At 40.9% G+C, this 16,628-nt stretch overlaps 1 protein-coding gene across 1 annotated transcript in view; it reads right to left on the bottom strand.

Annotated features, from left to right (window-relative positions):
* The window catches only part of ARNT2 (aryl hydrocarbon receptor nuclear translocator 2), a 105,921-nt gene that overhangs the window by 46,343 nt on the left and 42,950 nt on the right, over positions 1 to 16,628 (bottom strand). Inside the window, exons 5-7 of the mRNA XM_065411581.1 lie at positions 11,025 to 11,127; positions 6,781 to 6,846; positions 6,269 to 6,354 (exon numbers count right to left, since the gene is read on the bottom strand). Coding sequence (XP_065267653.1) covers positions 6,269 to 6,354; positions 6,781 to 6,846; positions 11,025 to 11,127 — 255 coding nt within the window. The remainder of the gene's footprint in view (positions 1 to 6,268; positions 6,355 to 6,780; positions 6,847 to 11,024; positions 11,128 to 16,628) is intronic.

Below are 16,628 nucleotides of genomic sequence, written 5' to 3' on the forward strand. Positions count from 1 at the left end.
CTCAACACCAAAACATATGCTACTACTAATAAACAAATGTAGCACTACAATTGAACCGATTAACATCAACAACTTACAAAGCTAAACATGAAAATAAATCACAAATAGAACACTGTGCAACCAGAGGCTATGCTGAATTTAACAGTATCACTGTGAGCTAACAAGCAGTTTCCCATAAGGTAAAGGCACGTGTTTAAGCGGACATAAGGAAGTGACTTTTTAAACAGTCCCTGATTAGTTTCCAACTTGGTCCTAACAACAGAATGCCATTATCTCCTGTCCTTCTGCAACCCCACAACCCTGTACTCCATGTGTATGTATAGATGCAGAATAATGACTTGTGAATTTGTGATTTCACTATATCAGCGGTTCTCAAACTTCATTGCACCATGACCCCCTTCTGACAACAAAAATTACTACAGGACCCCAGGATGGGGGACCAAAGCCTGAGCCCGCCCAAGCCCCGCCACCCCGGGGGTGGGCAAAACCAAAGCCCTACCTCCCCAGGCCGGGGGGCCAAAGCCAAAGGGCTTCAGCCCCAGGCTGAGGGCCTGTAACCTGAGCCCTGCTGCCTAGGGCTGAAGCCCTAGGGCTTGGGTTTTGGCCCTGGGCCTCAGCAAGTCTATACCAGCCCTGGTGACCCCATTAAAATGGGGTCGTGACCTACTTTGGGGTCCTGACCCACAGTTTGAGAATTGCTGCACTATATTAAACTGAAAAATAGATATTTTATGATTGTTCATAACAGTGGAATTAAAACATACACAATATACCATTGCATGGCTACACATTATTTTATACCTCCATCAATTATTATTACCTGTACAGTACCATTCATGTGCATGGCACTTTAAAAGATAATATCTCTTGAATAGGTGTATGCAGGAATCTAAGTCCTCAAAAAATCAAAAAGGACCAAAAAAAATTTCAGTGGGTCTTAACATTGTGGGGGATGGGGGAAAAGAGTACTTGTGAAAAATTCCAAAGATGAGTGAGTCATTTTTTAATAAGCATTAACAATTACAGTGCTGTAAAGAGTATTCAAACAACTATTTTTTGTTTTGTTTTGTTAAAAGGAACAGTTTTGCACAAACTTTTCAATTCAAGCCAAAACTTTAAAATAACCTAACTACTTTGGCATTTTGTGGCTAAGTAGTTACTGTAAGTCTGACTTGGAAGACTAGAAATGAATCAATAATTGCAAGACAAAAAGCTAAAGACAAAACCAAAACAACCCACCCCAAAAAACATCACCCAAAAGAAATACAGAATTCTGTATTATTTGAAACTTTGTCCTTCTGATGACAATGACTTCCCTGCAGTTTCCTTTTGGAAAAAACATTGGTCTTGGATTTGATTTATTCTTTACAAAACCAGTAACATGCTGACATACTGTAGTTTCTCTCAACTAAATATTTTCCATCCACTGCTATGTGATGAATAAAACTATTAGGAAAACATCACGTGGACTGCATAAAACTAATTTCCTTCCAGGAATATGACGCTTTAATTGAAAAAAGGCAAATGCTTGTTTTAAATTAAATTTAAAAATAATAGATTGGAAAAAAGTAGAATTGGTATATTTTGTACATTTGGTTATTGGTTACAACACTTCTCATGCAATCAGAAGCACAGGTTCTTATAGCCAGTTGGCAGCAGACAAAACAAATGTAGGATCAAAGTCTGGAATGGATACTCAGCTAGTTTCAAATAGTGAGTCTTTTCCCCATATTGAAAATATTTCAGCACTGTATTTCATTGTTTAATAGAACGTACATCACATACAATAAGCAAATAATATAACTCCCTGGAAAAGAGAGTCTGGATTTTCCAAAACCAACTTTTTCATTTAGTTTTTGACAAATGAATAGTTTTGAGAAATTTACCCCCTGTGCAGACAGTCTGCACAAGACCAATATACCACTTGCTCCTAAAAACAGATCTACATTTCCCCTACAGTTACTTACCCAGAAGCAAAGCCTGATGGCCAGGTTATGTACTTTGGGTGGTGGGGTGCTGCACTACCCCATGGGGAGCCCTAGTTAGGACTATCATGTACCCCCAACCCCCGGAGAGCATATGAAGTTTGCAAGCTGCCCCACACCTTGGGACTATACAGCCTGCACCTCCTAATGTGTCTGGCCACCTTTCCAAGAGAGGGTGGGTGTAGGGCCATAGCTTTGCCTTCTCCTGGAGGTGCCCACATGCAAGGACTACAGAAGTCCCCAGCTCTTGTTTGGGGTACCTCCTGTTCTCTCCCCACACCTATGTAAGGGCAAGGGACAGTCTGACCCTGAGAGAATACGGAAGTCTAACTGTTCTTTGAAAGTAAAAAAAAAAAAAAAAAAAAAGATTTGGGGTCTGACCGACCATGTAGGCACAGGGGGAATTTTTATTATTATTTATATTTCATAATTATTATTATTATAATTATTTCATGTTGGCAATCAACACTTGGGGTTCAGTCCTGCAGTCCTTATTGAGATAAAGCACCCCATTAACTTGAGTGGCGAGTTTTGCTCGAATGAAGAACCAGGTCTCGGTGTTAGAGAACTTAGGAGTCAAAATGTGATTCTTTGTTCCATGCTTCACTCCCTAATAGCATAGTTCAATAGGGCGCGGGCGTACCGGTGGTGCAAGGGAAGACCGTTCATATTCTTTTAGGCTCTGACAGGTAATTAAATATTAGTTTCCCTTTCAATAAGTAAAGGTCCACATCATCATTTATATTCCGAGGACCAAATTCTCTGCTGGAAGTCAACAGAATTAAACCAGAAGAGAATTTCGTCCTGTATTTTTAATAGAGGGATCCACATCTAACACCCTCCCGCCATTCCCTACCAAATGTAGTCAAACTTAGCACTAATTAGCAATATCAGGGATATTCTCAGAAGGAGGACTGAATGAGCCTCGGAGGCTAAACTAACTGGTCCTCCAGGCCTAGGCTGAGGCACGCTAACAGGACAGTGCCAGAGAACCCTGTCCTACTGTTGCTCATGTTGTACTCATTGTGTGGCTAAAGAGAGTAGTAATGTGTTCATAGAATCATAGAATATCAGGATTGGAAGGGACCTCAGGAGGTCATCTAGTCTAACCTGCTGCTCAAAGCAGGACCAATCCCCAGTCAGATTTTTGCCCCCGATCCCTAAATGGCCCCCTCAAGGATTGAACTCACAACCCTGGGTTTAGCAGGCCAATGCTCAAACCACTGAGATATCCCTCACCCCATCAACTATCCCTCCCCCTGTTGCCAACATACTATCCAGGGATTTCTGAAAATAATAATGAATAATAATAATAATAATAATAATTTATTTCCCCTTGTCCCGTGATAAACCCCAGGAGTGCAGGTATTTACAGACAAGGGGGGTGAAAACCTTTCAATTATTTTCTCATTAAAACTAAAATGCTTTCTCATAACCAGAACCCAGAAGAGAGGCAATGCCAGTGGGCAAACAAATCTATATTAAGTATGTTTGCAAGAAATGTTGATATTTTGTTCCAGAAAATTCTACTTAAGTTGACAGCATAGCTGAGAGTCGAGCTTATGAAATCTGAAAGGGGCGGAGGGGCCTTTATTAGAGTATCCATATGGCAATGTGTATGAAAATTGTCCTTTCCCCCAGAATATTTTAAGAACACCTATCATTTGGCGCAAACTCATTTATTCTAAAGGCTCAAGAAAGCATGCGACAGCTAGATGTTTGCTGCTCTCAAAATGTGGTTTTAACTCAAGTAATTTCTTTACAAGGTAGAGGAACTGTAACAAATTCAATTTCCTCTACATTTAAGTTACTAGCTTATTTTGCAAATTATAAAATTTCAAATGGTAATATGCTAATACATGTAGTTACATTGCCACGGACTACCCAAAACCTACCTAGGGGCCAAATTGTGCCCTCAGATACACCAAAAAGTCAACAAGTTTCATGATACCTTCCAGCACAAAAGAGTACAAGGCAGGACACAGACTAAACATGCAAAATTTACCATGTGGAAAAGGAAACCCTATTGTGCACAGAATGACCTGAAAAAGACAACACAGCATATGCTGTTGGTCTGAGCAGTGGGAGTGTGGTTAAAAACAAGACTGTAAGATCACATAAAAGGCAACTGAAATCCCATTTAAAAATGTTAGAAGCCAACACATCTCCTGGATTACAGCACCTTGCTATTCTCCTCAAAGAGAGGTAACCAAATAATGTTGCATTGTTGTTAGGTTACCTTAACCCATGTACGGCATTTGACTGTACTTTGCTCCACTGACCCTGCTTTCATTCCTCGTTATCACTGTGGTCCACTTCAATGCGTTTTTCACCAGTGTAGGGTCTGTAGCGATGGGTGCCAATTAACCATCTTTACCACCCAAGTAACCAATGTATCCCGTTAAGCATGACTAGGTGTACTTCTCTGGTTATCCATTTTGTATATGACCATTTAATTCACTTGCATTTGAAAGTATCAGGAGAAAAACCTCGAAAAACTGAACTTTTCTTAAAGCAAAAAAGGACATTTTGTTACAGGATTTAAGACTTCTGTTGACTCTGTCCGGAGATAAGAACGACTTTGAAACATTTTGACAGTCACGGTACACTAATTTACATTGTATGAGCTTTAGCAATCTTATTACCAGCAGTTGGGAATGCAAAGAGGGACTTTTACACTTCATTGTGGTTCCAAAGTATTGGCAGATGACATGTGGTCTGAATTATACTTGTCTGAAGGCTGATGAAATTCCAAAAGGATGCATCATTTTAATTTTTGTACATTTCTCTTTCTCTCTGTGTGTGTGTGAGAGAGAGTGAGATGATAATTATATAACCTTTGAAAATATAAATCTGCACAGAATCAATAAGAAATATAAAGTGCAAGTTAAAATCTACACAAACAAACAATGTACAGATTTAGTGTAATGGGATTTTTGGCACTCCTAATCCCTGGAGTAGCCTGAATAATGTCTGCGGTATACTCAGCCTATAACCACAAAAGGGTAAGACCTCTTGTTCAACAGGAATTAACATATTAAAAAGAATATTAAAATATTCAACTTCTGCAAATGCTAAGGCCGGCCAAACTATCCCTTCATGATGTTGGACTGGTCTCCATTTAGTCTCCCTTTGTGTCCAGACTCTTCCCATCTGTAAATATTCTCATTTGTAATACTGAATTACAGTAGGTGAGTGGTTTTTTCATTGCTGTTCAAAGCAGCATGTAAAGACTTGTTTCCCAAAAACCCACATTCAAAACAAAATAACTTAATCAAGATGCAGAGATTGGAATATTCTCCACTCAGTACATTACTTGTAAGTGAGTGTACACTTACCTAAACTGAAGCCAAAATTTTCAAACATGGGTGTCTAAAAATAGGCACTGGCTTTGGCCAGTTTTTCAGAGGTGCTGAGTACCTGCTGCTTCCACTGGCTTCAATGAGAGCTGCAGGTGCTCAAAACCTCTGAAAATCAAGCCATTTTTATTTAGGCACCTAAGTTTGAAAATCTTGGGCTATACTTCTGTAGTCATATGGTACCCTCATTCTGAGTGTGCAACTCTTATAGATGACAGTTGATACTCTGCCAGCGTACATCAATGGCAGTTGTATGTGGAGAACCAGGGCAGTATATTGAAAGACTGTGGAGAATACGGATGCGCATTAACAATGACACTGACTGACTTTCTGATTTGCAGGAAAATGCTAGTGCTGCTTTCCAAACTGAGATGTACATGGACTAACCAGATGAAATCAGTCTGGTTTCATGTGACTGCTCTATGTTTTAAACTCGATTTAATTCAAAGAGTGTGATCAGTTTTTCTGTACCCCTCAGCAATGCTAATTTTGGAATATCACGATACAACCTCATGCACCAGGGCATCGTCTGTAAACCACATGGAGCAAATTTGGTCAGGTGTTTTATGGGTTCTTTCCACCTTCCTCTGAAACATCAAGTGTAGGAAACAGGATATTGATGGACTGTTGGCCAGATCCAGTATGCCAAATTGAACAAGTGTAGCAAATCAACTTGCTTGTGCAACTTTTAACACAATGAGCTACCTGGTTGAGATTATCGATTTATCAGACTGAGGCTGGGATTTTCAAAGGAGCCTATGAGAGATAGGTACATAAATCACACTGCACTTAGGCTCCTAACTCCCTTAGTCTCCTTTGAAAATCCAACCACAGTGTCTAACTAGCAAGTTGGTCAATAGATTCTAGAGATCAGTTTGGTCTTGTACATAGTACTATCTATATTGCCCTTAATGCAACTTTTACCTGCTGGTGGCCAGGCCTTGATATATCCAGTGCAGTGGACTACTGCATACTGTGCTTCTCCTTCTTTTACTGGGCCTAGGCCATTCCTATATGAGAAGAAACAATAATATTAATAAAATGTTTGATATCCAATAGAACTTGATACGAATACTAATTTTAATACAAATTTACCAATTACACTAATAATATTTAATACAGCTCTGACATAATGTTCAACAGCTCGAGTGCTGTATAAGCCATATCTAATTATAGCTAAGTATCATTTTACAGATGAGGTTAACTAAGGTACACCCTAAGGAGTCAGTGACAGAGGCAGGATTAGAACTCTGTGGTGAGCTCCCAGTGCTGTGTTCACTCCATTCTGATGTAATCTCATGCTATTTGTGAAGCATGAGTCAGATTCTGATACACAAAGACTTGTTCAGGTAACACTGGGAGATATAGCGCTACTGAAATGGACAACTAGAAAAGTTCATTATGACATACTGTAGTGGCAACTGAAACAAACTCACCTGTATCTTTTTCGCATGGTGGTTATTCTGTTCAGAGGTAAATGATCCAAAGGGGCATTTCCACACCTAAAAACAAGCCAGCATTTGAAAGATAATATAAATGCCTGGGGGAAAAAAATCCAATTTGAACCCCTTTTAAGGATATATATTCAAGTAATATTGCGTTTGTTTTTGATTGTGTGTCTTAGAAAAGTATTTTCTGAGGGCTTGTCTATACTTACCGGGGGATTGACGCGCAGCAATCAATGCATCGGCAGTCGATTTAGCGGGTCCAGTGAAGACATGCAAAATTGACTGCAGATCGCTCTCCCATCGACTCCTGTACTCCACCTGAATGAAAAGCGCAAGGGGAATCGACGGGAGAGCAATCTGCGGTCAACATTGCATAGTGTGAACCCCGCGGTATTCACGTAACTGAAGTTGCATAACTTAGATCGATCTCCCCCGGTAGCGTAGACAAGGCCTAAGAAGTTGTTATTACTTTAACCCTCATGTTGGTTTTTGTTTGTTTGTTTGTTTTACTTTTTACTGCCCCAGCTATTTTCAAGATGTAAAGAATAAAAAAACACTAAGAAAACTACTGGCTCACAAAAGAAAATCCTACAGTTAACATGATGCTAAAGAAGAAATACAAGAAGAGAAAACAGCCCGAAGCAGAGAATCCCAGGATTGGTTTAAGCAGAAATGGGCTTCAGCAGATCACAAACACTTCAAAAACAAGTACGAAAACTAGACAAACATACAATTTTGGTCCTCAGCTAAACCATCCAAAAATAATTTTCCAGCTTCCAGAGGATTTATTAACACGAAGAATTCACATACTATATATTGGTGTACTCACCAATTACTTACGTATTAGACACTAGTCATTTGTATGTACACCCATATATATCAATGCTGCCTCACATGTGGTATAACCCTTTCTACTGGAATATAAGATAGGTACATCAAATACCTAGAAACCCTAAACTACTTAAGTATTATCCATGTAATGTCACAGAAGTGTGTGTGTGTATATATTGGCCCAATATCTGACTACCTGCTATGTGTGCTCCAAACAGAGCTAGGCAGAAAAAGATTCTCCCATCCCACAAAACTTTCTGAGATTTCGAAGTTTCTCCCTGTTCTGCATCAGAAGGAAACTGTCTTTCCAAAAAAAAAAAAAAAAAATCTCAAAAAATCAAAGAGAGACACCCTCCTCCCTGCCAAGAATAGGCAATAGGCCAGTGGTTAGGTCACTCACCTTAAATGTGGGAGACCTCAGGACTTGAAGCTGGGTTTTACATGTGAATGTTTAGAACACTGGGCTAGTGTGTCAATCTCTTTCTCTGGCCCAATGAATTATTTCATTAGTGTGGAACAGCTCCAACATGAAAGACAGGAAGATCCAATTGGCTGTTGGTTAGGGCACTAACCTGGAATATGGGAGAGTCAGGTTCAAATCCCTGCTTCAATTCAGGCAGAGCAGGGTCGAGAATCTTGGCCTCCCACATCCCAGAGGAGTGTCCTAACTACTGGGATATTAGCTTTTCTGGTCTATGGCTCACTCTCTCTCACCCGCCCCCTAACATTCCATAGTGGACTTGAGGAATTTGACAGATGTTTTATCAAAACTAGCACATTCCTACAGAAAGTTTTGGTTTTGACAAACTGGCATTTTCCAATAAAAAAAATTTTGTCGGAAAACTCCTGACCATATCTAGTTCCAGCTGACTTGTACTAAAGTCAGCTTTGACTACCTAATACCTGGCTAATGATGCCAGGTAACTTTCTGTTTGCAATTTAGATCTGCATACCAGAGTATATTTATTTGTATTTCCAATTGTGTGTCTAACCGCACATTTAATTGTGTATCCACATGCAATTATCCCTTTGAAGCCAAATAAATGGTTTGAAAGGACAAAACTGAGTTTATTTTCATTAAAAAAAAAAAAAAAAGAAAGAGGAACTATATGGCAAAGAAAGAAGAAATCATGCAGCAAACATGGCAACCTCAAATAATTCACAATATTTGAGGATGTGGTGGGGTACAGGTACAAACACTCCCTCCCCACTAAGATTTTTTACTAGTTACTGCCAGGAAGTAAGAAGAGAAATAAATAGTAAAAAAAGTTTAGAATTAGACACACAATGGGACTACACACGTGTGTAAGGTTACTCACGCACATTAGTGTTTGCAGGATCAGGGCCTTATAAGTAACTGTGATTTGGATGGCTGTTTCGAAAAGCTGGGGAACAATTGTAAACTGGATATTAGTTCTGGCTCCTGTCTGCTCAAAGACCTCATCACATGATCAGTAAACATGGGCCAGAGGATAAAGAGGTGCATCCTAAATGATGAACAGCAGACTGAATACTCTTACTGAGTCAATATTTGCCTGAATTAAATTAATTTTATATACAGTGGTTACAAATTAATAATAGAAGAAAATATTCTTAGAGTACATGTGAGGACACGTGTATGATACTGGTTCCATAATTCCGAAGCACAAATGTAATTCCTGTTTCTCAGCCCTATAACTATGGGGCTAAGTAGCAGCTTGGAGCATTGTGGAGAACTGGGAGAAGAACGTGGTATGACAGTGCCTTAAAGGAAACATGCAGGGGTTTTGCTATACTGAAAGGAATGCTGAAGCCTGCTCTTCCTCCTTGCTGAGCAGCCTCCTGTCCTATCACTCTGCTGCCATTTGCCCTTTGTTTGGACAGTGCTACCACCACAGCTAGAGTCTCCCTGTTGTGCTTCTCAATGCAAGTAGCCAAATTAGAGCTGCCACCTGTGTAGATCAGCGGGGGTGGTAGAGTTTCTTCACTCCTCCATAATGTGGCTGGCCCTATGTGGGGCCTATGGTCTATAGCAGGGGTCGGCAACGTTTGGCACGCGGCTCGCCAGGGTAAGCACCCTGGCGGGCCGGGCCAGTTTATTTACCTGCTGACGCGGCAGGTTCGGCCGATCGTGGCCCCCACTGGCCGCGGTTCACCGTCCCGGGCCAATGGGGGCGGCGGGAAGCGGCACAGGCGAGGGATGTGCTGGCCGCGGCTTCCCGCCGCCCCCATTGGCCCGGGACAGTGAACCGCGGCCAGTGGGGGGCCGCGATCGGCCGAACCTGCCACGTCAGCAGGTAAATAAACTGGCCCGGCCCACCAGGGTGCTTACCCTGGCGAGCCGCGTGCCAAACGTTGCCGACCCCTGGTCTATAGTAAGTAAGTGACTGTTACATTTATACCACTACTACTAGGACACTTCCAAAGCACCCTCAAATTGAAGGATCTCAAGGAGCTTCACACACCTGAATTGATTAGATTTAATAATTATATTTAATTAGGATGTGTTTCACTTTACATGTTCGAAACATTATGCACATACAAAGTAATCAAACAGGCTCGTCTTGGGCTTGATTTGACCTTCAAATCTTTTGGTTTGTTTGTGTTTTTGCATAATTTATTCTCAGCGTACAAATTGGAAACAGGCAGCAAATGCGACGGTGTGCTTGTTCCCCTCAAAGTCACACTGATGGACCTTTCACCACATTAGATCTACTTAATGTTGTTATTACAACTATTCATTTCTATAACAGGGTCGCCAAGAGGCCACATTCAGGATCAGGCTCCCTTGTGCAGGTGGCTCCTGTTAATCACTTTCTTGCATGTTATTTGGCAAACAAACATCGGAACAGTCACAGAAACTTACCAGAAGTTTGAAAATTGTGAAATAACTCCCCCCCCAACCCCCCCCAGATCTAACGTTTACTCATGTATTTAGGATTAACTAGTTGATCATTGGTTAATTTTCACATAGCTGGCTAACTCAGTAACTAAATTCCTGCTCGTCTTCAACCTATTTTTAGGTATTACTGGTTTGTTGGGGAAAAAAACAAAAAACATGAACCCACAGAGCCAAGTTTCCAGTCTACTTTTGAAGGCTTCTTTCCAGAAGTATTGATTTAAATAATCAAACTTTAAGAGACAATGGCTTACATGCCAGTGGTTAAGATGGTCTGAGGCTCTCTGGAAAAGCGCACAATATAGCACTCTAGTACAGATATGATTTAATGACCTACTTGTTAATTACAGGAATTACAAATTGCAAATTGACACTAGATATAAAAGCAAGCATACTGGAAATGTCTAATCAGCATATGACAGTACATCTCATATTTTTAAACCAGGTCAAACCTGACAAAATGGGCAAAAACCTTGAGGTCTGAGAAGGGATAAGAGTATTGAAGGAATAGAGAATTGTGTACCTCATTCTGCAAATGAAGGAACGTCTTGATCCCATGCACATCCTCATTGAGGACTGCTGACCTTCCTTCTTTACTGTTCCAGTCTTCAAGTCCAAAATTCGCCCTAGAAAAACCAAGAAGAGCAATTCATGATCTTGCCTTTTGCCTGCTAAGAACTGACACAAATTAATTTTACATGGGCCCCTAAACGGCCACGCGATAGGTAAAAAATTCTGGAAATTATTAACACAATGTGGAAATGAACCAGCGATATGGATATGAAATGCTTCATACAGCATTAAGCAAGGCCCTCTTCCCTCTAAGTTTTTTCAATGAGAACAGTATCTTTCACTAATACAGGTTATACAATTTTAATAGAGAGGCTATTTTTTAAAAATCAACATTTTGTTTTGGTATAGTGTAGCAACAAACCTAGTTAGTGTAACGTAAGATGCAGCTCTGTTGGTATTAAAATGAACGGAAAACCTAGAATATAAAGAAGTCTCCCCATAAATACACAATGACTTAGTTTGGAAATAAGTTTATTCCCACATATTAAGCCCTGAAATTACTGTCAGATATTTAGATCTACAGAATTATTTTATTCACACAGGGAATAGGAATTAATTGAAGACATGCACATCTGTGAATGGGAGGAAAATCTTTACAAAACACTTTAAAATTGAATATTTTAAAAACAGAACTAAGTAGCGAAGAGCATTCCCTATTGACTATCAAGGTACATTAAAGGTTTTTGGTGCTGTAGGAATGTTATTCTTACTAACCAAGAGCTGGATTGTGCCTTCACAGCCTGGAGCAAGGGGTAGTACATAAACCACACTAGCTCGGATGTAGTCCTGGGAGGCATTGTTATTTGGAGACACCCCTCTAAGGCACAATTCCCTCTCAGTTCCTGCAGGGTGCAGGAGAATGGTGGTCATTTGATGCAGGTCTGTGCTACCAGCAAGTTATGACACCATCTCCCCCAGCTCAACTGTGCTGGCCAATGTGCTAGAGCAGTGGCTCTCAAACTTTTTTACTGGTGACCCCTTTCACATAGCAAGCCTCTGAGTGCAACCCCCCCTTACAAATTAAAAACACTTTTTTATGTATTTAACACCATTATAAATGCTGGAGGCAAAGCAGGATTTGGGGTGGAGGTTGACAGCTCGCGACCCCCAATGTAATAGCCTCGCGAGCCCCCGTGGGGTCCTGACCTCCAGTTTGAGAACCCCTGTGCTAGAGGGACTGCGCCAAGGCTTATCCACAATCCGCAGTCCAAATAGCTTGCAGAGGGATTTAAGTGGGGAGAGTCACTCACTTCTCTATTCTTCCTGCACTGGCCTGTTTCCAAGCCACAGTCTAGCCTCCCAAATTAATAACTAAAGTTTAGAGGGAAAAAATCACTAGACAAGAGTCGATTCACAGATAAAAGTAATAATACAAGAAAGCGCAGATAATTAATTTTAGATACTGTAGAGAACGTGTGAATACGAGACCAATTTTCCATCCATTTGATCAGACAAATCAAATTAAGCAATTTTAGGATTTTTTTGCCTTTATAGCAAATCACTTCCCTGTACATGGAAAGGAGGAGAAAAGTTGCTTTCAGGGAAAAAAATATTTTTAAACTGAAATAGCCAATATAAATGCCTGAAGTGAAGCTTTTCGTAAAAACCAGGAATAAAAATGCCTTTCAAAAAAGTAATAGAAATATTTCTGTTTTTATCACTAAGCAGCATGCCAAAAATATATAAGCACCCTCTACAGTACTAGATGGCTACTAAGTTTAAAATTGCCCATATGTGTTCCTTTGGCACTGAATGCTTTGACAAAGCATGTATCCAAAAGTCACAATTTTAAGAGTAGTGTTTTACTTTGTAATGTCTTAAGAAGATGTGTCAGATAATATTTAAATGGGCCAGATCGTGCCCTGACTTACACTCCATGTAACATCAGTGACACGCATGGGGAGTGAGTCAGAAAATTATTTTGAGCAATAGATATTATGACACAGCTCTCAAGCAGCTTGTTTCAATTGTCACTCAAATGTTTATTAGTCTTTGCATAGTTGGATCAATACAACTTGTTGTTTATTATTAGAGTTCATGAATAAATGTTTAATATTAAAATAAAGGGGAAGGGGGGGGTGTTAATATTAAACAAACAGATAAAGGGCCAAGTTTTCAGCTGCCCTTCAACTAGTTTCCAAAATTGTGCTCATGAATATAGACTCTCTGGGGCAAGAACTGTCTCCTACAGGACTGGGTCCTCTAGGGACTGCTGTAATACAAATAAAATAATAATCATTATAACGATGTTAGGGCTGCAGAGTATGCATGACTGTAAACTGGGCAGATGCCTCACTACCCAGCCTGCATGTACCAATGCGTTTGTACACACAAGCAATGGTGGAGGAACATCTGTGGACACAAGTTTAGAGGCTAGTTTTAAAAACATAAACCATGTAGCATTTGGAGCCCCTGTGTACTATATATGTTGACATTACTTCTCACACACCCCATTAGTACAACTATAAGAGGGAGGTCCTGATTTCTAATAGCGCCAATTAAGATACATGCATCTCAGATTGCCACTGATGTAAACCTAAGACTGTAAAAGAGGCTGTGAGATAGCATGACATGTGTGGCAAAGCGTATTTTTCAAGAGCACTAGGGGAAATAAAAACAGGCTTTCAGCCTTTATCCACACTCCTAATGAGGTCTGGAAAGACACAAAATCCTGATCTAATGCTGTATCACAATGTCTGTCATGATATTTTATCAGTGTGATGACGCAGGACTGCATCAACACAACATGACCAGGTACCGATGCCACATTACAGCCTCATCCCCCTCTCTCTCACCACCCCATTCTTGACTACGTGGATTGCTTCATTCCTAACTGCATGGGGTTAAGAAATGAGGGTCCTGGCATTTTTTATCCTGTTGAATCCAGTTGCTTGGCACTCCCCCACTTTGTCTGGCACACACTTATCAGGCAGTTTGGGCAGATCACCAGTCACTGTTGCTCCACCTGGGAGCAAGTACCTATCAGAAGTGTGAATCTCCTACAGTGTCACATGTAGGGCTTGGAAGATCTGCTCACGGCTCGAGGATCAGTGACACAGATGGTCATCTGCTTTATCATCTCCAGAACTACAATTTGTTACAGCTGCTCACGTGGTGGACCCTGGAGTATGCCAAATTACAATCAAGCACAGAGCAAATAAATCACAGCTGCATGCCATACGAGCAGCTAAGCTCTATATTCTGATGATAATTCTGTCATAAGATCATAAAATATTCATCCCTCTGTGTGCTTCTGCATCTGTTACACTAATACCGTTTCGCTGGTGATATATGCTCATTTAGGATCTCTCCACAGGAAACACATGTGCAAAACACATGCCGGCAACAATATTCTGATTAATAAGGAAGTTTTGCGGAATAGTAATACAAATTACTATAACATAATACTATACACATTATGTGCATCTTCTCTTTTTTTCTAGTATATATTGTAGACCAGTCTTAAGAGAAAAGGTCCAATACGGGTAACACATCAACATTACCATCTGGATCACTAACCAGCTTTTGCAGTAAACTGATTATTTTGTGTGTAGTTTATTTTAGTTTTAAACTAAATCCTTCCCCTGCTCCAGATCTAGCAAGCACAGTGCCCACTTCCCAGTCGCAACACTGCTCTGAATGACACTTGGGCCTCATCATCATTATAGTATTTGCAGAGCTTAAATTATACTGTAGTTTGCTTTGCAGAGAAAGGGTGAATGAAAAATTGAGCAGAATTACACATAGAAGCCAACATATAAACTGCTTGGATTTGGACATAATTGATAACTTATTGAAAGTTCCCCATTACAGTTCAAATTCAAAATGCAGCACTGCTTAAACCAGTGTGAGGCAAACTTGCAGCCAAACCAGGGCTGCTCACTTAGGATGCAGCTGCAACTTATCACCAAGCAGGGCCTGAGTCAGATGGCCCCAGGCTCAGGTATTTCCACAACCCCAGCACAATTGCAGATCAGTCTGAGCAACAGTGCTACCTGGCCAGGAACTCTCCTGCTGCCTCACAGGGCACCCAACTCCAGAGATTCCCAGTCTGCTCCTGCTCCCTCCCCAGCGTTGCCTGAGCCCAGCCCCAGTATGGTCTTTGCTCTGCATTAGCCTCGCTCCAGCCTCGTTACTGACCCGCTCCAGCCTTGCCTCCACCTCCTGATCCACCCCAAACGCTTGGGCTCTGACTCTCCGGTTCTGACCTTCCGTGTATCTGGACTCTGGCTTTGGTATCAATTTAGCTTGTCTTTGGACTCTGACCATCCGCCTTCGACCTCTGGCCGGCAGCTGGACTCTGGCTAGTTCTGATTCTGGTTTGGCTACGGACTCTGAACTCGGGTATTGACCCTGGCCCGTCCCTGGATCTTAATTCCAGGACCAACCCTACTCCTAGCTGCGACCCACGCTCCAAACACTAGGCCTGATTATCAGAGGCCGTGCCTGACACCCAACAATAAACCATCTGTCCCCTGAAAAGTGAACCACAATACAACCCAGGCTCCTGATGTCAGTTGCTATTGCTGTTAGGTGCTGCCAAAGTCAATAAGCGTCATGAGAGATAGGGTTCAGAAGATGAATTATCTCTGTGTAAAATTAGAAAGAGCCGTGCAAGGATCTCACCACTAATAAGAATGGCAAGTAACCAATCCAAAGCAGTGATGATACAGGCCACAGATGCTCCGATACTGTGACAAATTTTCAAACAGGTTCTAAAAATGTTCCCATAATGATCACAGGTGCATCTGTACACAAGTACAAAACCCTGACCCTTGTATGTGCAAATGGGTATTTGTGTACGTACCAGCCCATTTGCCATTTTGATACTCAAATCCTTTTTTCATAACAGAATATTTGAGATGGACCTATGCCACAAAGTTCAGACCCAAGTCTGGAGTTTCTCAATGTTCATGGGGTTTCCAAGCTGGGATTTTGGCTCAAGCCTATCTTTATGCAATAGCTGCAGACCTTTCAAAAATTTGGCCATCTGTGTTTAAACATTGCATGCTAAATTTTATAAGTGGATAATCAGACACAGCCTAGGTTTCTTACTTTTTCCCCATTCTTTCTTTGGTGGATTTGATTCCCACTAGAGAGAGGCGCAAGGTGGTTGAGGTAATATATTTTATTAGACCAACTTTTGTTTGAGAGAGAGATAAGATTCCCACTAGACAGCTAAACCTAATTTCTAATTCTATAGCAAGCTCTTTTTCTCTGTTTGATTCCTAGATCCTACAGTGTCTCTTCCTAGAGGCAGTAATTTAAGGACAAAAAAGCATGGTATGGCAAGGTAGAAGGTTACAGCTTTACTTCTTCGGGAATCCTCCCTACAGAGGGTCCTTCAAGTCCAGTTTCCTTCCAAATTCCCTTCTTCCCAAAGATAAAATTATCACCATCAGACAACATTATTTTCACAATGACCAGGTGAGGGATTGGGGTCTGCTGCATGGCAGTGTAATACCCCTCTTGAGAAACAAAAGACCATCTCTTCTCTAAGCCTGGAGAGATTTCTCTTCTCTCAGTCCCCAGCAATGTACAATTGGCAAGGTGC

Source organism: Emys orbicularis, chromosome 10 (assembly GCF_028017835.1).
Source record: "Emys orbicularis isolate rEmyOrb1 chromosome 10, rEmyOrb1.hap1, whole genome shotgun sequence".
In the NCBI taxonomy this organism is placed as follows: domain Eukaryota; kingdom Metazoa; phylum Chordata; order Testudines; family Emydidae; genus Emys; species Emys orbicularis.